The 19,483-nt window shown below is 44.9% G+C and overlaps 1 protein-coding gene across 1 annotated transcript in view; it reads left to right on the top strand.

Annotated features, from left to right (window-relative positions):
* The window catches only part of DNAH8 (dynein axonemal heavy chain 8), a 478,630-nt gene extending 459,996 nt beyond the window's left edge, over nt 1–18,634 (top strand). The window contains exons 88-94 of the mRNA XM_044291082.1: nt 1,301–1,461; nt 1,587–1,747; nt 3,326–3,328; nt 4,805–4,950; nt 10,105–10,294; nt 14,175–14,296; nt 18,306–18,634. Of these exons, the coding sequence (XP_044147017.1) occupies nt 1,301–1,461; nt 1,587–1,747; nt 3,326–3,328; nt 4,805–4,950; nt 10,105–10,294; nt 14,175–14,296; nt 18,306–18,593 (1,071 nt within the window). The 3' untranslated portion in view covers nt 18,594–18,634. The remainder of the gene's footprint in view (nt 1–1,300; nt 1,462–1,586; nt 1,748–3,325; nt 3,329–4,804; nt 4,951–10,104; nt 10,295–14,174; nt 14,297–18,305) is intronic.
* Nucleotides 18,635–19,483: the final 849 nt, after the last annotated feature.

The following is a 19,483-nucleotide window of genomic DNA, read 5'->3' as shown; positions in this document are numbered from 1 at the left end:
GTATAGGGCTGATTAAGACTGATGTCTAAAACACAGGTCTTAATAAATGTGTCTCATTTACTGTTATATCCGGACATTGATAGAGACATTTACTGTTATATCCGGACAGTGATAGAGACATTTACTGTTCTATCCGGACAGTGATAGACATTTACTGTTCTATCCGGACATTGATAGAGACATTTACCGTTATATCCGGACAGTGATAGAGACATTTACTGTTCTATCCGGACAGTGATAGACATTTACTGTTCTATCCGGACATTGATAGAGACATTTACTGTTATATCCGGACAGTGATAGAGACATTTACTGTTCTATCCGGACAGTGATAGAGACATTTACTGTTCTATCCGGACATTGATAGAGACATTTACTGTTCTATCCGGACAGTGATAGAGACATTTACTGTTCTATCCGGACATTGATAGAGACATTTACTGTTCTATCCGGACATTGATAGAGACATTTACTGTTCTATCCGGACATTGATAGAGACATTTACTGTTCTATCCGGACATTGATAGAGACATTTACTGTTATATCCGGACAGTGATAGAGACATTTACTGTTCTATCCGGACATTGCTAGAGACATTTACTGTTCTATCCGGACAGTGATAGAGACATTTACTGTTCTATCCGGACATTGATAGAGACATTTACTGTTCTATCCGGACAGTGATAGAGACATTTACTGTTCTATCCGGACATTGATAGAGACATTTACTGTTCTATCCGGACATTGATAGAGACATTTACTGTTCTATCCGGACATTGATAGAGACATTTACTGTTATATCCGGACAGTGATAGAGACATTTACTGTTCTATCCGGACATTGCTAGAGACATTTACTGTTCTATCCGGACAGTGATAGAGACATTTACTGTTCTATCCGGACATTGATAGAGACATTTACTGTTATATCCGGACAGTGATAGAGACATTTACTGTTCTATCCGGACATTGATAGAGACATTTACTGTTCTATCCGGACATTGATAGAGACATTTACTGTTCTATCCGGACATTGATAGAGACATTTACTGTTCTATCCGGACATTGATAGAGACATTTACTGTTATATCCGGACATTGATAGAGACATTTATTGTTATATCCGGACATTGATAGAGACATTTACTGTTATATCCGGACATTGATAGAGACATTTATTGCTATATCCGGACATTGATAGAGACATTTATTGCTATATCGGGACATTGATAGAGACATTTACTGTTATATCTGGACATTCATAGAGACATTTACTGTATGTCATATATTACTGTGTTCTAGGTCTGGCTCAGTGAGAAGATATTTGATCCAACCTTCGGTTTCTATAACGGATATAAGATCCCTCAGTATAAGACCGTGGACCAGTATCTGAATTACATCCAGTCTCTGCCAGCGGTTGACTCCCCACAAGTGTTTGGTTTGCACCCCAATGCTGATATTACGTAAGAAGCTATAGTTGTATTAGGCTCCATAGAGTGCAAGTAATTACTAAAACACACGTCAGGAGAGTGGATATAATCAGATATGTGCCGTTGTTCCACATCCCTCTACTGCTCATGTATCACAGATATCAGAGTAATGCAGCTGCCAGCATCCTGGAAGCCATAGCCAAGATCCAGCCACAGGAAAGCCGCAGGGGAGTGGGGGAGAGTCGAGAAGCCATTGTCTATCGGATAGCTGAAGAAATGTTGGAGAAGCTGCCACCGGATTATGGTCCTCATGAGGCGAGTTACTGCTAACCCTCATTCTTCACAAAAGTGCAAACATTTTATTTCTACTTATTGTAGGGATCAAACTATTATTATAATTCATACCATTACATGTACAGTTGTGTTCAAAATAATAGCAGTCAGACATCACTAACCTGATCAATCACTGCTTTTGGTAGAAGTTATATTTCCACATGGCAAATAATTGACTAGCAGGTGTAGTAGAGTAATAGAAATCCAACAGTCATGACATGAATGCTGCTGATTCTCTGTAATTCAATCACTTATTGAAAGGGGCATGTTCAAAATAATAGCAGTGTGGAGTTCAATGAGTGAGGTCATTCATTCTTTGAGAAACAGGTAGTGATTATTGCCCTTATTTAAGGAAAGAAGGCAGCAAATCTTGTACCTGCTGGTTACAATGCATTTCTCTCTGAAATTCTGAGGAAAGTGGGTCGTTCCAGACATTGTTCAGAAGAACAGCGTACCTTGATAAAAAAATTGATTGGAGAGGGGAAAACATATAAAGAAGTGCAGAAAATGATAGGGTGCTCAGCTAAAATGATCGCAAATGCTTTAAAATGGCAACCAAAACCTGAAAGACGTGGAAGAAAGCAAAAAACTGCCATTCAAATGGATAGAAGAATAGCCAAAATGGCAAGGACTCGGCCAACAATCAGCTCCAGGAAGATGAAAGAAGGTGTAAAGTTCTCTGTGAGTCCTGTTACAATGAGAAGACGCCTATGTGAGGCCGAGCGATCTGCAAGAAGCCCCCGCAAAGTCCTACTGCTGGAATATAGACATGTGCTGAAGAGGTTACAATCTGCCAAAGAGCACAGTGACGGCCTAAAGAGACATTCTGTGGACTGATTGGTCTTTTGGGGTCTAGTGGCCGGAGACAGTTTGTCAGACGACCCCCAAACACTGTATTCCAGCCACAGTGCACTGTGAAGACAGTGAAGCATGGTGGACAAGCATCATGATATGGGGATGTCTCTCAGACTACGGTGTGGGGCCTATTTATCGCAGACCAGGGATCACGGATCAGTCTGAATCCATCAGAATACTGGAAGAGGTCCTGCTGCCTTATGCTGAAGAGGAAATGCCTTTGAAATGCGTGTTCCAACAAGACAACGACCCCAAACACACCAGTAAATGGGCAACATCTTGGCTCCAGACCAACAAGATTGACGTTATGGAGCGGCCGGCCCGATCCCCGGATCTTAATCCAATAGAAAACTTGTGGTGTGACATCAAAAATGCAGTTTCTGAGGCAAAACCAAGAAATAGAGAAGACCTGTGGAATGTGGTCCGATCCTCCTGGGCTGGAGAACCTGGTCACAGGGGCAGAAGGTGGTGACTCCGAGCAGCACAGACGTCCAGCAGGTCTCAGAGACAGCGGTTATACAACGAAATATCAGTGACGGAATTCAGAGGAAAGAAAAGCTTCAGACATTTCTCAGTTTATATAGTGAATGTAAAGAATAATACAAACACTGCTATTTTTTTGAACAGTCTAATATTCATTTTTCTTCAATTGTTTTAGAGGAACAACACAAATTGTATATATTTTTCTTCATGTTTTGATTTGGAATAGAATGTGTAGTGTTCCCAATGCATTTGTGTGGATGGAAATAAAAGCTATTAGAAGGATTTTGAGCTTTCTTCACTTTTTTAAACACACTGCTATTATTTTGAACACAACTGTACATTACGCTGTACATATGAAAAGGGTTCACATACATAATGTAATACAAAAAGGACAGTGAGCCTGCCCCTGAGGGCTCACCGTGTAAAAGGGAGTCAGTTGGTGAGGGTAGAGGCTGCTCATATGGCAGAGTAGTGGCAGCATGCCTATTGTAGGTTGTAGCTTTCCTTACAAGGTGGGTTTTGAGGTTGCTTTTGAAGGTTTGGACGTTAGGGCAGAGTCTGACGTGTTGGGGTAGCAAGTTCTAGAGTGTGGGGGTTGCATGTGAGAAATGTAGACTATTGTGTGAGGAGCAGACAAGAAGAGAGCAAAGGAGATCCTGGGAGGATCAGAGATGATGTGTGGGGATGTATTGGGAGATCAGGTCAGACATGTGAGGAGCAGACAGATGTTGGATGGTCTTGTAGTTTACGGTTAGTATTCTGAAGTGAATTTGCAGGGCAGGAAGTCAGTGAGGGGGAGAGGTGTTGAGGACGGATTGGAGGGCGACCTGAGACCTACCGTAGACCCACAGAGCACTCTTCTTGGTGGTCTCATGCTGTATACCTGCACATACTGCGAGAGAAGGATCAGACTGTTGGCACAGAAAATGGGATCAGAGGAAAAGTTGAGCGTGTGATTTTTTTTATTTTACAGCATCTCAGGACATTGCTCAAATGTTTTAATTATCTTGTACAGCCCTTTAAGGAAAGAGCAGATATGTAAAAGGTTAGAGGCAAGCAGGAGGGCGTAAGGGCTTGGATGTGCAGTTTGAAAGACAGGGCAGACCCCAGTTTTCACCATGTTGTAGTGTCATCAGCACAGAAGTGGTAAATTATACATTTAGGAGATTGGAGCTGGTCCAGTCATCATTCATGGTGTCTGTGAACTCGTGAGCAGCCTCCTAACACTTTTCGTGCTGTTTTGGGGCGTAGGGGTAAACCAGAGTACTGGGTAACACATGCAGTCTCCGGACAGATGCTGCCCCTTCACTGAATTTACACCAGGGACCCCAATGTGGGAAGAGAGAGGTGAGGGCTGTATTTTCCTTTAGGCACAATATAATGTTTCTGCTTTGTGTTGGCGGAAACATTTATAAAGTGAGAAAGGAACGTGTAGCCGTTTACTTCCATTATCTGTCTTTTGCCACCTGCAATAACGAGACATATAATGTAATGTGATCAGAATACACATACACAGTCATACAGGTTCAGCTTTATAACCTTTGCAGCATGAACAGTCTACAAATATTCTATTGGTTGCTAGGAAAATATGATCTTTAGAGAAAGGTCATATGCAGAAACCATATTTGCAGATGTAAAGTCAGGTTTGTATATACAATACCAAAAAAATGAAATTTTCTATATTATTGCTCCATTATGGTGAAAGCACAGCTGGAGAAGACTGAAGCGCTCAGCCCAATGAACATATTTCTTCATCAAGAAATACATCGCATGCAAAAGGTCATCTCGATAGTAAGGAGCAGCCTGAGTGACCTGAAGCTAGCCATAGACGGAACCATTATTATGAGTGAGGTGAGACACATTGTAAGTCTTGCCGAGGAATGTGATGGAGGATAAAGCGGTATGATAATGATCCAAATGGAAAGTGCTAGTCAGGGATTTACCCCGGGATATGGTCAGGGTGAGGTCTCTGATCTCTGCTGGCAATTTTAGGGAGGTGGTCAGTAGATAGGGGCTGTTTTAGATAGGTAGTCAGTAGATAGTCTCTTTTATGTAGGTAGTTAGTAGATTGAATGTTTTAGGGTGGTGGTTAGCAGATTGAGGCTGTTTAGTCAGGTCCATAAATATTGGGACATGGACACAATTCTAACATGTTTGGCTCTATATACCACCACAATGGATTTGAAATGAAACTAACAAGATGTGCTTTACCTGCAGACTGATGGCTTCACTGATAGTGACAGCTCTTTGGATCTTATCTTGAGAGTTGACAGCAACAGATTCCAAATGCAAATAGCAGACGTGAAATGACCTCTGGACCTTTTATCTGCTCATTGTAATTGGGATAATGAGGGAATAACACACACCGGCCATGGAACAGCTGAGAAGACAATTGTCCCATTACTTCTGGTCCCTTAACAAGTGGGAGGCACAGATGCAAACTGCTGTAATTCCTGCACCGTTCACCTGATTTGGATGTAAATACCCTCACATTACAGCTGACAGTCTGCAGGTAAAGCTGACAGTCTGCAGGTAAAGCCGACAGTCTGCAGGTAAAGCTGACAGTCTGCGGGTAAAGCTGACAGTCTGCGGGTAAAGCTGACAGTCTGCGGGTAAAGCTGACAGTCTGCGGGTAAAGCTGACAGTCTGCGGGTAAAGCTGACAGTCTGCGGGTAAAGCTGACAGTCTGCGGGTAAAGCTGACAGTCTGCGGGTAAAGCTGACAGTCTGCGGGTAAAGCTGACAGTCTGCGGGTAAAGCTGACAGTCTGCAGGTAAAGCTGACAGTCTGCGGGTAAAGCTGACAGTCTGCGGGTAAAGCTGACAGTCTGCAGGTAAAGCTGACAGTCTGCAGGTAAAGCTGACAGTCTGCAGGTAAAGCTCATCTTGTTCGTTTCATTTCAAATCCATTGTGGTGGTGTATAGAGCCAAACATGTTAGAATTGTGTCGGTGTCCCAATATTTATGGACCTGACTGTAGAGAGGGGCTGCATAAGGGGAGGCAATTTGAGAATGTTTTAGGGATGTTGTCAGTAGATAGGAACTGTTCTAGGTAGGTGGTCAGTAGATAGAAACTGTTCTAGGTAGGTAGTCAGTAGATAGAAACTGTTCTAGGTAGGTGGTCAGTAGATAGTAACTTTTAGGGAGGTGGTCAGTAGATAGGGGCTGTTTTAGGGAGGTGGTCGGCAGTTAGGGGCTGGTTTAGGGAGGTGGTCGGCAGTTAGGGGCTGGTTTAGGGAGGTGGCTAGTAAATGATTTATTTCTACATGTGCACATACATATCTAGTATAATTCAGCTTTCTATAATTCAGCTTTCTAGTATCTCAGAACATGAGCGGGCTGCTGTCAGCGCGCTCATGTTCCCTCAGCAGCACAGGGGAGAAGGAAGCAGTCTCTCCTTCCCCCCAGTGCTGCTGCTGCCACCAATGAACTGAGAGAGGGGCGGAGTAGGGGCGGGCGCACTGCGCCACCAATGATAGGACTTTTACTACACAGAGCGGCGCCCAGCAATGTCCCAGCACTAACCATTATAACTGGGCGCTGCTCCGTTCGCCCGCAGTGCCCCATTACTGTCTCCTCTCCTGCTCCATATGCTAATTACTATCTGAGCGATGGGAGGAGACATCAGCTTCGCTGCGATTGGCCAGGGAGAAGGAACGCCCACTAGAGAAGCTGATGTCTCCTCCCCATTGCTTCGATAGTAATTGGCATATGGAGCAGGAGAGGAGACAGTAATGGGGCACGGCGGGCGAACGGAGCGGCGCCCAGGAATACTAGTAAGTGCTGGGACATCGCTGGGCACCGCTCTGTGTAGCCTAATACTTAGTCTGGACTCATATAAATAAGTATTTAACACATAATACAGGAGGCAGGTGCCGGCAGCATAATCGCATTGCCGGCACCCTGCCCCTGACAGGGAGCTGCAATCAGCGGCATTTAACCTCTCAGGTGCGGCACCTGAGGGGTTAACTGCCGCTGATCTGCCAGTACCCGCCTCCTGTATTAAGGGCTAATTATCATTGGTGGTGCAGTGCGCCCCACCCCATTAAAATCATTGGCACAGTGCCCCCTCCCCCCAGTATTAAAATCAATGGTGGCAGTGGCCACAGGGTCCCCTCTCCTCCTCCTCATTGGTGGTGCAGTGGCAGCTTCTGATCAGAGCCCCAGCAGTGTAATCCTGGGGCTCCGATCGGTTACCATGGCAGCCAGGACGCTCCTGAAGCCCTGGCTGCCATGGTAAGCTCCCTGATGCTATGTGCACAGAGCACAGAGCAGCAGGGACAGTGTGAGGTCCTAGTCACCCTGATAGAGCTTTATCAGAGTGAATAGGACAAGGGATGAAAAAAATCCCAGGTTCTGGCCCCTAAGGGGTAAAATAGTTATTAAATAAAAAGTGTAAAAAAATAAATAAAATAAAAATATTAAGTATGAATCACCCCCTTTCCCAATTTCACATATAAAATGTATAAACAATAAATAAACATATTACATATCGCCACGTCAGAAAAGTCCAAACTATTACAATATTTTTAAAAAATCTATGCGGTGAACAGAAAAAATAAATAAAAACTGTGCGATTCGCCATTTTTCAAAATTCGGAATGCACGTGGCTTTTTTGGTTTATTTTTTTTGCGTGGTATCGAATGGTATTGAGTTTCGCAATACTTTTTTATGGTATCGAAACCGAATAAAAAATTTGGTATCGCAACATCTCTAGTTCAAACATTAATAAAGTCTTTGAAACAGCTGTGGTGTCAAAACCATCACTACATCCTAAAGGGTTAATAAACTCCCCGAATATCATTTTGAGTACTTGGTGAAAATGTGCTGAATTATGTTTGGTTTCTTATATATAGTCATTTCAATCCAAAGTCCCAAATTCAGAAAATGTCTAAAATTTTGAAACATGGGAAACGGTGGTTATACACTAATTTGCGTAAGTAAACCCAAAACATGACTAAAATGTACCACTAACATGATGTACAATGTGTCCTGAGAAAGCGGTCTGGGAAGTACTTGGATAAGTAAAAGCGTTCAACTTGTGTCAGATTTGAAAGACATTATGGCCAAAACTGTCCTTAAGAGGTTAAATTAAAGAGCATTTCCACAAAAAGCTGTAAATATGAGGCCTTTAGTCGTCCTCTTCTGATGTTGAAGAAAAATATATTCTTCTGTCCGTTAGGAATGCCGGTGTTCTAACAAAAATCCTTACTTCGTGAAAATACCTTACCCCTCGTGACTTTGGGGGTGTGCGCCTCAGCGCAAGCGCACTACCATGGCACATGTAAGGTAAAATTACAGGGAGCGCTGACTCACGGACACCGCACGTGCGCCCTCAGGGGTAAGGAGATCTGACGGACTTTTCTCCATACCCTCACACTGCGCACGCGCAGATTGTGAAATCTCCTTACCCTCACTAGGGTTAGGGTTATGCCCCCCAATATACTACACCCACCACCCACCCCCGGATGGGAGCTGGGAGCAAAAGGAGATTTCACAATCCACGCGTGCGCAGTGTGAGGGTAAGGAGAAAAGACAGTCAGATCTCCTTAAAAGGGTTTTCTCATCTCAGAAAATGGGGACAAATCGCTAGGATATGCCACCATTGTCTTATAGGTGGAGGTCCCATTGCACCTATATTTACAACTGAGCCCCGAAAGTGAAGGAGAGCGCACTGCGCATGCGCAGCCGCCCTCCATTCATTTCTATGGGGCCGCCGAAAATAGCCGAGCGCTGGCTCGGCTATAGCCGTCTGCCCCATAGAAATGAATGAGAGTATGGGCCTCGCTTGCGCAGTGTGCTCCCATTAAAGGGTTTCTACCACTTAGGCGTCACATATTTGGCTGTCAGACACTAGCGATCCGCTAGTGTCTGCTCTGGCCAACCATCCTAATATAATTGCTTTTGGGGCGGTGGTTTGGCTAAAAAAACTACTTTTATTAATATGCTAATGAGCCTCTAGGTGCTATGGGGGCGTCATTAGCACCTAGAGGCTCCGTCTACCTTTAGAAACTGCCGCCCCCAGCGCGTCCCTCCAGCCCGCCCATCTCCTCCTGAATGCGATCCTCGTATGTATTCTGCGCATGCGCAGTAAATGTCTGACAGCTTCCCTGCTCAGACATCTCCACTGCGCCTGTCCTCGGAGCACTATGGCGTCATCGCGCAGGCGCAGTGGAGATGTCTGAGCAAGGAAGCGGTCAGACATTCACTGCGCATGCGCAGAATACATACGAGGATCGCATTCAGGAGGAGATGGGCGGGCTGGAGGGACGCGCTCGGCGGCGGCCGTTTCTGAAGGTAGACGGAGCCTCTAGGTGCTAATGACGCCCCCATAGCACCTAGAGGCTCATTAGCATATTAATAAAAGTAGTTTTTTTAGCCAAACCACCGCCCCAAAAGCAATTATATTAGGATGGTTGGCCAGAGCAGACACTAGCGGATCGCTAGTGTCTGACAGCCAAATATGTGACACCTAAGTGGTAGAAACCCTTTAATTTCTATGGGAGAGGCGGGGATTAGCGCTTGGTGGTGGACGGACCAGGGGAAATCTGGGGTCCTCCAGCCACAGCTCTCCCCACTCCGTTCTCAATATAGTTGCGGGTCCCAGTGGTGGGACCTGCACCTATCGGACAATGGGGGCATATCCTAGCGATATGCCCCCATTGTCTAAGATGGGAATACCCCTTTAACCCTGACGGCGCATGGGCGGTGTTTGAGTCAGCGCTCCCCGTAATTTTACCTTACTCGTGCCGTGGTAGTGCGCCTGCGCTGAGGCGCACACCCCCAAAGTCACGAGGGGTAAGATATTTTCACGAAGTAAGGATTTTTGTTAGAACACCGGCTTTCGTTCTATTTCTGCAGTCTGGATGACGCCCCTAATGAATGCTGTAACAGCTGCCATATTGATGGTCACCCAGCTTTCCGAGGAACTTATGAAAAAAATTATGAAATAGTGACCAGAATATTAAACTTTTTAACTTGGCCATATGTTTTTATTGTTCCTCCAGAGCCTTAGAGATGTCTTGGACGACGTGTACAGTACTCGTGTTCCCAATGTCTGGAGGAAGGCGTCGTGGGCTTCTGCTACGCTTGGATTCTGGTTCACTGAGCTGCTGGAGAGGAGCCGTCAGTTCACTTCGTGGATTTATGAAGGAAGACCAAACGTCTTTTGGATGACTGGGTTTTTCAATCCAAAGGGTTTGTACTCGTACAACATGCAGAGGGTCCACACTCAGTCAGCAATTAAACCAGTCAGGAGTTACTCTACATCCTCATTTAAGGCGCTATCTCGCCCCAGCAGCGCTGTCAGCCATTCACTGCGCCCGTCTCCTTTACCTTAACTTACAGAACACAATCTCTCCAGCAGCAATTATCACGGCAGCCTCCGAACATTCATTCACACATTGCTGTTTTATGGCCACAAACATTCATTAGCACATCAATGATGTTCTCAGCAGCGACATCTCCACACGGCGCTGCTCATAAATTACCGTCCGGATGGGGACTTTGTGTGGCCTCTCTCCACAGTGACCGGTGAAGCTTTCAATGCTAAAAGGGGAAAAAACATTCATACAGCAGAGTGAAATTGGTTTCATCCAACACGAGTGCTGGATTATCAGATATTCGGCAACACATGTAGATGTAGCTGAATTCATCATATGCAAAAACAATTATAAAGCAACTTTATATCATGGTGAGTTGTGGTAGGTGGCAGCTCTGCTTAATATATATATATAACACACACTGGGCCAGATTTATCATTAGCTCAGGTCAGAATAATGGAGTGAAAAAGTCCCCCAAAAAGTCCCAAACGCTAAAACTGCGCACAAATTGGCGACTTTTTTCTGCTCTGCACTATGCTCGCCAGTTTTCTGAAAGTGGGCGTGTTTTCTTATGTAGATGAAACTCTAGACAGATTTACTATTGGGACTATTTAAAAAGTCGCAATTTCACTCCAGTGAGGACCATGCTTATCTTATGAGACTTTTTAATAGAACATGCGACTTTTTCATAAAAACAAGCGACTTTTCGTAAAGATGTGCGACTTTTGTAAAGCTGCTTACTGACGGATAAACTGCTACCGTCAAACCACATTTATTACAGTCTTAAAGGGCCGATCATAAATCTGACTTGGCTAAAACTGACTTTAGCCATATGTGAAAGTGGAGTGAGCGGTCAGAGTAATGATAAATCTGGCCCATTATATATATAGTTCTACAGGAGGGTACATTTGCAGGCAGTCACACTAATACTGGATGGCATCTCCTCTTGCTGCCATACAGTCTGCCACTCATACAGATGCTGGATATCCTCCTGTGGTAGCGGTCATACAGATGCTGGATATCCTCCTGTGGTGGTGGTCATACAGATGCTGGATATCCTTCCAGGGTAGCCATCATACAGATGCTGGATATCCTCCTGTGGTGGCGGTCATGCAGATGCTGAATATCCTCCTGTGGTGGCGGTCATCCAGATGCTGAATATCCTCCTGTGGTGGTGGTCATACAGATACTGGATATCCTTCCATGGTAGCCGTAATACAGATACTGGATATCCTCCTGTGCTAGCGGTCATGCAGATGCTGGATATCCTCCTGTGGTGGCAGTCATACAGATGCTGGATATCATCCTGTGTTAGTGGTCATACAGATGCTGGATATCCTCCCGTGGTGGTGGTCATACAGATGCTTGATATCCTCCCGTATTAGTGGTCATACAGATGCTGGATATCCTCCCATGGTAGCGGTTATACATATGCTGGATATCCTTCTGTGGTGGCGGTCATGCAGATACTGGATATCTTCCTTTGGTGGCAGTCATACAGATGCTGGATATCCTCCTGTGGTGGTGATCATACAGATGCTGGATATCCTCCTGTGTTAGTAGTCATACAGATGCTGGATATGCTCCCGTGGTGGCGGTCATACAGATGCTGGATATCCTCCCGTATTAGTGGTCATACAGATGCTGGATATCCTCATGTGGTGGCGGTCATACAGATGCTGGATATTCTACAATGGTAGCGGTCATACATATGCTGGATATCCTTCTGTGGTGGCGGTCATACAGATGCTGGATATTCTACAATGGTAGCGGTCATACATATGCTGGATATCCTTCTGTGGTGGCGGTCATGCAGATGCTGGATTTCGTCCTGTGGTGGCGGTCATACAGATGCTGGATATCCTCCTGTGGTGGTGGTCACACAGATGCTGGATATCCTCCTGTGGTCATTCCAAGCTCTTTCATCTTGGTCCCGTAGTTCAGACAAGGTGATTGTTGGCTGCTGTACATTGGAAAACCTTTGCCCTGTCCAGTCCCAGATATTCTCGATGGGGAAGAGATCTGGTGATTAAGCTAGCCCGGAGAGTTGTTGGAGACCCTGAAAAGCACGTTGGCAGAGTTACCTTTTTGGGGTCTCCTAACTGAATCTAATAAAGCATCAGGACTGATTCCATGATGTCCTGGACATACTGAAGGCTGGGCAATGTGCCTCCATGAATGGCCATGGTAGCTACTGCTCCCAGCACCATGACACCTGGTGTTGGTCCTATGTGACAGTAGATGCTCTTCAGCCCCTGAGAACTCTGATGTGGCCATCAATGGCAAACAATAGTGTTCAGTGAGGACAGCAGGGTCTGTCTCTTTACTAATGATGCCCACATTGCTGTGCCACCTGTAAACTCTGGTGGAGGAGGGGTAAACCTATGCAGAGTTTTCAGGGCTCAGCCTCGTTCCTTTAGTTCCAGTGAAGGGAAATCTTACTTCTTTGGCAGACAAGACATTGTGGACAATTTTATGCTTCCAGATTTGTTGGAACAGTTTGGGGAAGGCCCTATTCTATTCCCCCAGTGCACAAGCTCCATAAAGACATGACTGGGGCAGTCTGGAAGGCATTGACCTACTACACCGAGCCCCGATCTAAACCCCATCCAACACCAGAACGGAGACTGCGAGCCCGGCCCTCTCCTACAACATCAGGGTCTGACCTCAATAATGGTGTCCTGGATGAAGGGGCAAAAATTCCAACCCACAGCCCCCAAATCTGATAAATATATTCCTCAAATGAGATGCTGAAATAAATTACTCTAATATGTTCAACATTTCATTTGAGTGTCCTTGGAGTGCTGCTTATGCAGCGAATCGAAGGGGGAAGTAGAGGATTAGAGTGGTTGTAGGAATAATAGAGGTAGTAGTTACTCATTGTAGCAGTCCTCTTACTATGTCGCTCCACTGGGCTGCACACCCCGGTTTTGGGGTCCTCCTGCCTGGTGTTAGTTGGGGTGCCGTTGCTGTAGGTAGCTCAGCAGTGCGAGATAATGTAGTACTGTAGCAATGCAGGTTTTGTTGGGGCAGGCAATGATCAGGCTTTACTGCAGTAGCCTGGCATATAGTTCACACGGGCACTTGTAGAGGTGGCACATTGTCTGTCACACAGTAGCATCGAATATCTCACCCTGAGGATGCAATATGGAGTAGACAGGCCGAATCCTCCCTGAGTCACTCTCTGAGTTCAAGCACTGGGTGGGCCCCTGTATGACAGACTGAGTTCTGTTTCCATTTGCTCCCTCGGAGGCGGGCGGTATTCAGATGCTGCCTCCTCCTGCACCCAGCTGATTGGCTGCTCCCTGCCAGACTCCCCTGCTGCTTTCCTTCGCTCTCTCCTACTCAGACTGACTCTGAGGCAGAAGCCCCCTCTAGAGGGGATCGGTGGAGCAGCTGCCCTGAGACAATAATTAGCCCCATATTCACACATCTCAAGAAGAAATGTAGTACATAAGATACCTTCACAATTCAACACTATCACCTTGCAGGAGCACACTGCACTTATTTTAGATGTTATTGTTTGTCTATGATTTCTTCCAAAATCAGCTTCACACCTTTCAGTAGATGGAACCATTCCCAACACCTAGAGCCAGTCACTGACAACAAGCAGAGGTCTTTAAAATGATGAGGAGAAACGTGAAGTACATTTGATGTTTGCTTGACTTTCCAGGACACACATAAAACACGAAACCACTGCAGGGTCTGGGGTATGACGTGTGGATGTGTTGAGCTGACCTGTTCATGTTTTCTAGGATTTCTGACCGCTGTCAGGCAAGAAGCTGCCCGGGAACACAGGGGATGGGCTCTGGACTCTGTGACTGTGCAGAATGTGGTACTGAAGCACATGAAGGAAGAAATCCCTGCTCCACCTTCTGTGAGTATTCACTTTCTTAGGTGAAGGTCTATGGGAAATATGAATTTCAGATCACACAAGTGTCTTTTACTACGAGTGTTATTAGGCAATGTTTTTTGCCCCTCAGGTGTAGTTTCAGAACGCAGCATGCAGCAGTCCACCTCTTCTTTCCACATCGGTTCAGCCGTTACTATGCATCGTTCAGGAAAAGCTGGGTGATGAGCAATATGAGTTGACACCCAGCTCTCCCTTACACCATATTCTGCCAAGTCATGTAAGGACAGAGGATGTGGTGCGTCTCTGTTAGGCTGGGTTCACACGGGCGTTGCGGGAAAATGCACGATTTTTCCATGCGAGTGCAAAGCGTTTTAATGCGTTTTGCGCGCGCGTGAGAAAAATCGGCATGTTTGGTACCCAAACTCGAACTTGGACTTCTTCACAGAAGTTGGGGTTTGGGTTCAGTATTCTGTAAATTTTAGCATTCTTAATACAGAATGCTCAGCCCGGCTTCGCGCAGCCCGGCTTCTCTTCTGTCTTCTTCTTTCATGACAGGAGGAAAAGGACCTGTGGTGATGTCACTGCGCTCATCACATGATCCATCACCATGGTGACGTCACCACATCTCCTTTTCCTCCTGTCATCAAAGAAGAAGACAGAAGAGAAGCCGGGCTGCGCGAACAAGTGGATGAGGTGAGTTAAATTATTTTTTCTTTTTTTTAACCCCTCCATCCCTATTTTACTAAGCATTCTGTATTAAGAATGCTATTATTTTCCCTTATAACCATGTTATAAGGGAAAATAATAATTATCGGGTCTCCATCCCGATCACCTCCTATCAACCATACGTGAAAATCGCACTGCATCTGCACTTGCTTGCGGATGCTTGCGATTTTCACGCAGCCCCATTCGCTTCTATGGGGCCTGTGTTGCGTGAAAAAAGCACAATATAGAGAGTGCTGTGATTTTCACGTAATGCACAAGTGATGCGTGAAAATCACTGCTCATGTGCACAGCCCCATAGAAGTGAATGGGTCCGGATTCAGCGCAGGTGGATTGCGTGCACATCACGCATTGCACCCGCACGGAAATCTTGCCTTTGTGAAAGAGGCCTTAGTGTTCCTGTGAGTCCTGATATCAGCCATAAGTGTCGTCACCCAGCTTTCCCAGAGCAAAGTACAAAGCGTATCTACATTGGAATGCCACATGAAATACGTATGGTGGGCATTAGTAACACTTGAGTCTGGAAAAGCAAATCTGCCTCATCCTCAATATTTGGCTAAAAGTATACCCCTTTTTGTCCCTTTAACCTTTCTTAACTCTGCTAACATTTCCTGAACCATTTGTCTTCTCCACACAAGATACTGTATCACTCCTCAAGACTCACATACTGTATTGCTTGTCTGACTGAACCATTTCTCCATAGTTACACATCCTTATCCCAGATGTGTACATACCATGTATTTCAGTGAATCACTTCTCCTTGCTCATACATTGCCAGTCACACAAGTCACTTCCCCATAGCTACACATATTTCACTGAATCATTTCCCCATGCTGACACATTGCTGGTCTTACAAATCAAATACATTACCAGTCTCACTGAACCACTTTTTTTTACAGTTACACATATCTCAGTGAATCGCTTATTTATAGAAATCACTTGCCCGTGTCACAGATTTAAAAAAATTATGTCTGTATACTGGCATAACACCAATCTGGCAGTATTGCTTCTCTATACTGGAACATGTCCTGTTTCCAAGATTCATTTCCCTGAGCTTTTATAACACTGTCAACTCATGGAATCAGTTCTCCATACTGATACATAGCTTGTTGATAAGGGAAGGAAACAGAACACGGCAAAGCAAACAAAACAACTGACTAGGCCCCAAATGCTAGGAAACAAAGGGGTCACCTCCTAGCAATCCCTAAAACGCTTTCCCTAATCTGCTATACCCATTTGCATATCTCGATGGTAGATATGCACATGCTCACGTACCTAAGACTATAACACTGAACCAAACTCTCAGGCTACTTTTACACCTGCATTTAGGTGCGGATCCGTCTGGTATCTGCACAGACGGATACGCACCTATAATGCAAATGCCTGTATCTGTTTAGAACGGATCCGTTTGCATTTTTTTTTTGTTCATGATAATGCAAACGGATCCATTTTGACTTATTGTATCAAGCCAGGAAATTAATAGCCAAATACTGGATAAGCACTGCAGTACCAACTAAGGAGGAATTTATTGCTCGTATGAATGTGATAATTGGGCATGAAAGGGGGGTGTATTATAAAAGAGGTGTGAGTAAGAAGTTTGAATCTATATGGGGACCGTGGTTGAGTACGCCAGGACTTCCCACTGGACGTCTTCTGTCCTTGCAATTAGGATGGTTGCCTAGAATAAGATGAAGTGAAACATGATAATGGGACGGTATGGATGAACGGGTTATGGTAGAAACTGAGATGGATGTTTCTCAGGATTTTTGGAGGAGAAAACTGAGCAGACATTGTGGTATGGTGTGGGTTAAAGGGGGGGTGGGGGGGGGTACCCTTCAGGGTTTATACTTTGTGTGTTATTGTGCCCAAGTTGGGCTTTCATTTGTTTATGTCACTGTGTATTTGATGTACGCTTATCTATACAAAAGGGTAAAATGTTTTAATAAAAACTACTTGATTCAAAGAAAGTCAATGGGAGGCGGATCCATTTGCAATTGCACCATATTGTGTCAGTAAAAACGGATCCGTCCCCATTGACTTACATTGTAAGTCAGAACAGATCCGTTTGGCTCAGTTTCGTCAGACGGACATCAAAACGCTGCAGGCAGCCTCCAGAGCGGAATGGAGACTGAACGGAGGCAAACTGATGAATTCTGAACGGATCCTTATCCATTCAGAATGCATTGGGGCTGAACTGATCCGTTTTGGGCCGCTTGTGAGAGCCTTGAAACGGATCTCACAGGCGGACCCAGAAACGCCAGTGTGAAAGTAGCCTCAGCTGTAGGGAAGAGGGAAAGAGACACCCAGCTCCTTCAACAACCGAAAGAGCTAGCGTCGCCCTAGAGGCCTAGTAAAAAAGACACAGAAGGGAAAAGGACTTATCTAGAGATCTGTTGGAGCAGAAGAGCTACTAAACTTCCAGAGCTCACACAAGGCAGAACTAAAAACCCGCCTAGGCTATAGGGAGAGGGAGGAATAAATAGCCTCACCAATTACCTAAAGACCAACACCTGGGAGGAGGTGGAATTCTGTTCAAACCCACAACAAAACAAACTGTCTGATTGAGTCACATGCAGCAACTCTGACAGATCTCCTCAGAACACCCACAGGGCAGGGCGTGACACTTGTCTTCTCTGTACTCACAGAATCACTTCGCTATAACAAATATGTCCTATCTTCAAGAATAACTCCTCCATGCTCACATAACTATGATCTTACTGAACCACTTCTCCATACTCGAATATGTCCTATCTTCAAGAATAACTTCCCTATGCTCACATAGCTATCTTACTGAACCACTTCTTAACAATCTTCAAGAATTAGGTCACAGTACTAACTTAATTCCACAATTTCCCTGAATCACCACCCCATCCTGGAACATGCCCTGTCTCTAAGAATCACCTCTCTGGACTTGCATAACGCTCGTATCTCACCAAATTACTTCTCCTTACTTGGCTATGTCCTATCTAGCTTCTCCATGCTCACTTTACTATGTGATCTTACTGAATCACTTCTCCATTATGGAACATGTCCTGTCTTCAAGAATCACTTCCCTGTACTCACATACCTCTGAATAACTTTTCTATAACTTATCCATAGTCACACATAATGGAATCCAATCTTTAGACTTCTACTATAGTCACACAGAAAATGCAACTGTGCAGTGACTATATGGGAGTCACAGGTGGGTGCACAGATTCATGGATAAAGGTAAGCAGTATAAAGCCGCCCCTTCTACAAATATTCTTTATGTTTTTGGTAGCTGTTCCTTTCATGAGTGTTTTTGGGGATCTTATTGTGTCTCCTGCAGGACGGGGTTTACATACATGGACTTTTCCTGGAGGGAGCCGGTTGGGACAGAAGGAGCAGCAAACTGGTTGAGTGCACCCCCAAGGTCCTGTTCACCATGCTTCCGGTGCTGCACATATTTGCAGTGAAATCCCCCAGTGTGACAGATCCCAGTTTATACTCATGTCCAGTGTATAAAAAGCCTGAACGCACCGACCACAACTATGTGACCACAGTGTCCCTGATGACCAGTCAGCCCAGTGACCACTGGGTACTAAGGGGAGTAGCCATTCTGTGCGACAACAAGTGATCCATCCATGCGGCCATATTGCTTCACATATGGTAACAGAGCTTCCGTGTTTGTGTTCATGTTATTGGTTATTCATAAAGGTTAAAAATAAAAGTTAAATAAAAACTGCACGTTTCATGAAATTTACAGTGGAGTTCATTATAAGTACATACAGTGAGCGTATCTCCACGTGTGCGTTTCACTCTATCATCCTCTCACTGAGACATGCTCTGCACACAGTGTGCCGCACAGGCCGGGACCCCTGTATATAAGTGACCCCCCATGCAGTATGCAGGACAAGGATCAGAGAGCCACCAGTGCTGTATTATACGAGAGGCAGCCCCAGCAATCATTTGAGTAATAATCATTATAATTGACCAATACACCTTGGGCCAGATATATCATTAGGCAAAGTCACTTTTGTGGAGTGGAAAAGTCGCAAAAAAGTCCCAAAGGCTAAAACTGCGCACAAATTTGCGACTTTTTTCTGCTCTGCACTATGCTCGCCAGTTTTCTGAAAGTGGGCGTGTTTTCGTATGTAAATGAATCTCTAGACAGATTTACTATTGGGACTTTTTTTAAAAGTCGCAAAAAAGTCGCAAGTTCACTCCAGTGAGGACCATGCTTATCTTATGAGACTTTTTAATAGAACATGCGACTTTTTCATAAAAACGTGCGACTTTTGTAAAGCTGCTTACTGACTGATAAACTGCGACCGTCAAACCACATTTATTACAGTCTTAAAGGGGCGATCATAAATCTGACTTGGCTAAAACTGACTTTAGCCATATGTGAAAGTGGAGTGAGCTGTCAGAGTCGTGATAAATCTGGCCCATTATGTCTGATTAAAGGGAGCCAGTCATCAGGTTTTGTTCTGTCAAGAACTGTTACAGTGGCAGCAGCTAGCCACC

The sequence above is a fragment of the Bufo gargarizans genome, chromosome 4, assembly GCF_014858855.1.
Source record: "Bufo gargarizans isolate SCDJY-AF-19 chromosome 4, ASM1485885v1, whole genome shotgun sequence".
In the NCBI taxonomy this organism is placed as follows: domain Eukaryota; kingdom Metazoa; phylum Chordata; class Amphibia; order Anura; family Bufonidae; genus Bufo; species Bufo gargarizans.
This window is presented reverse-complemented; position numbering and strand designations above follow the sequence as displayed.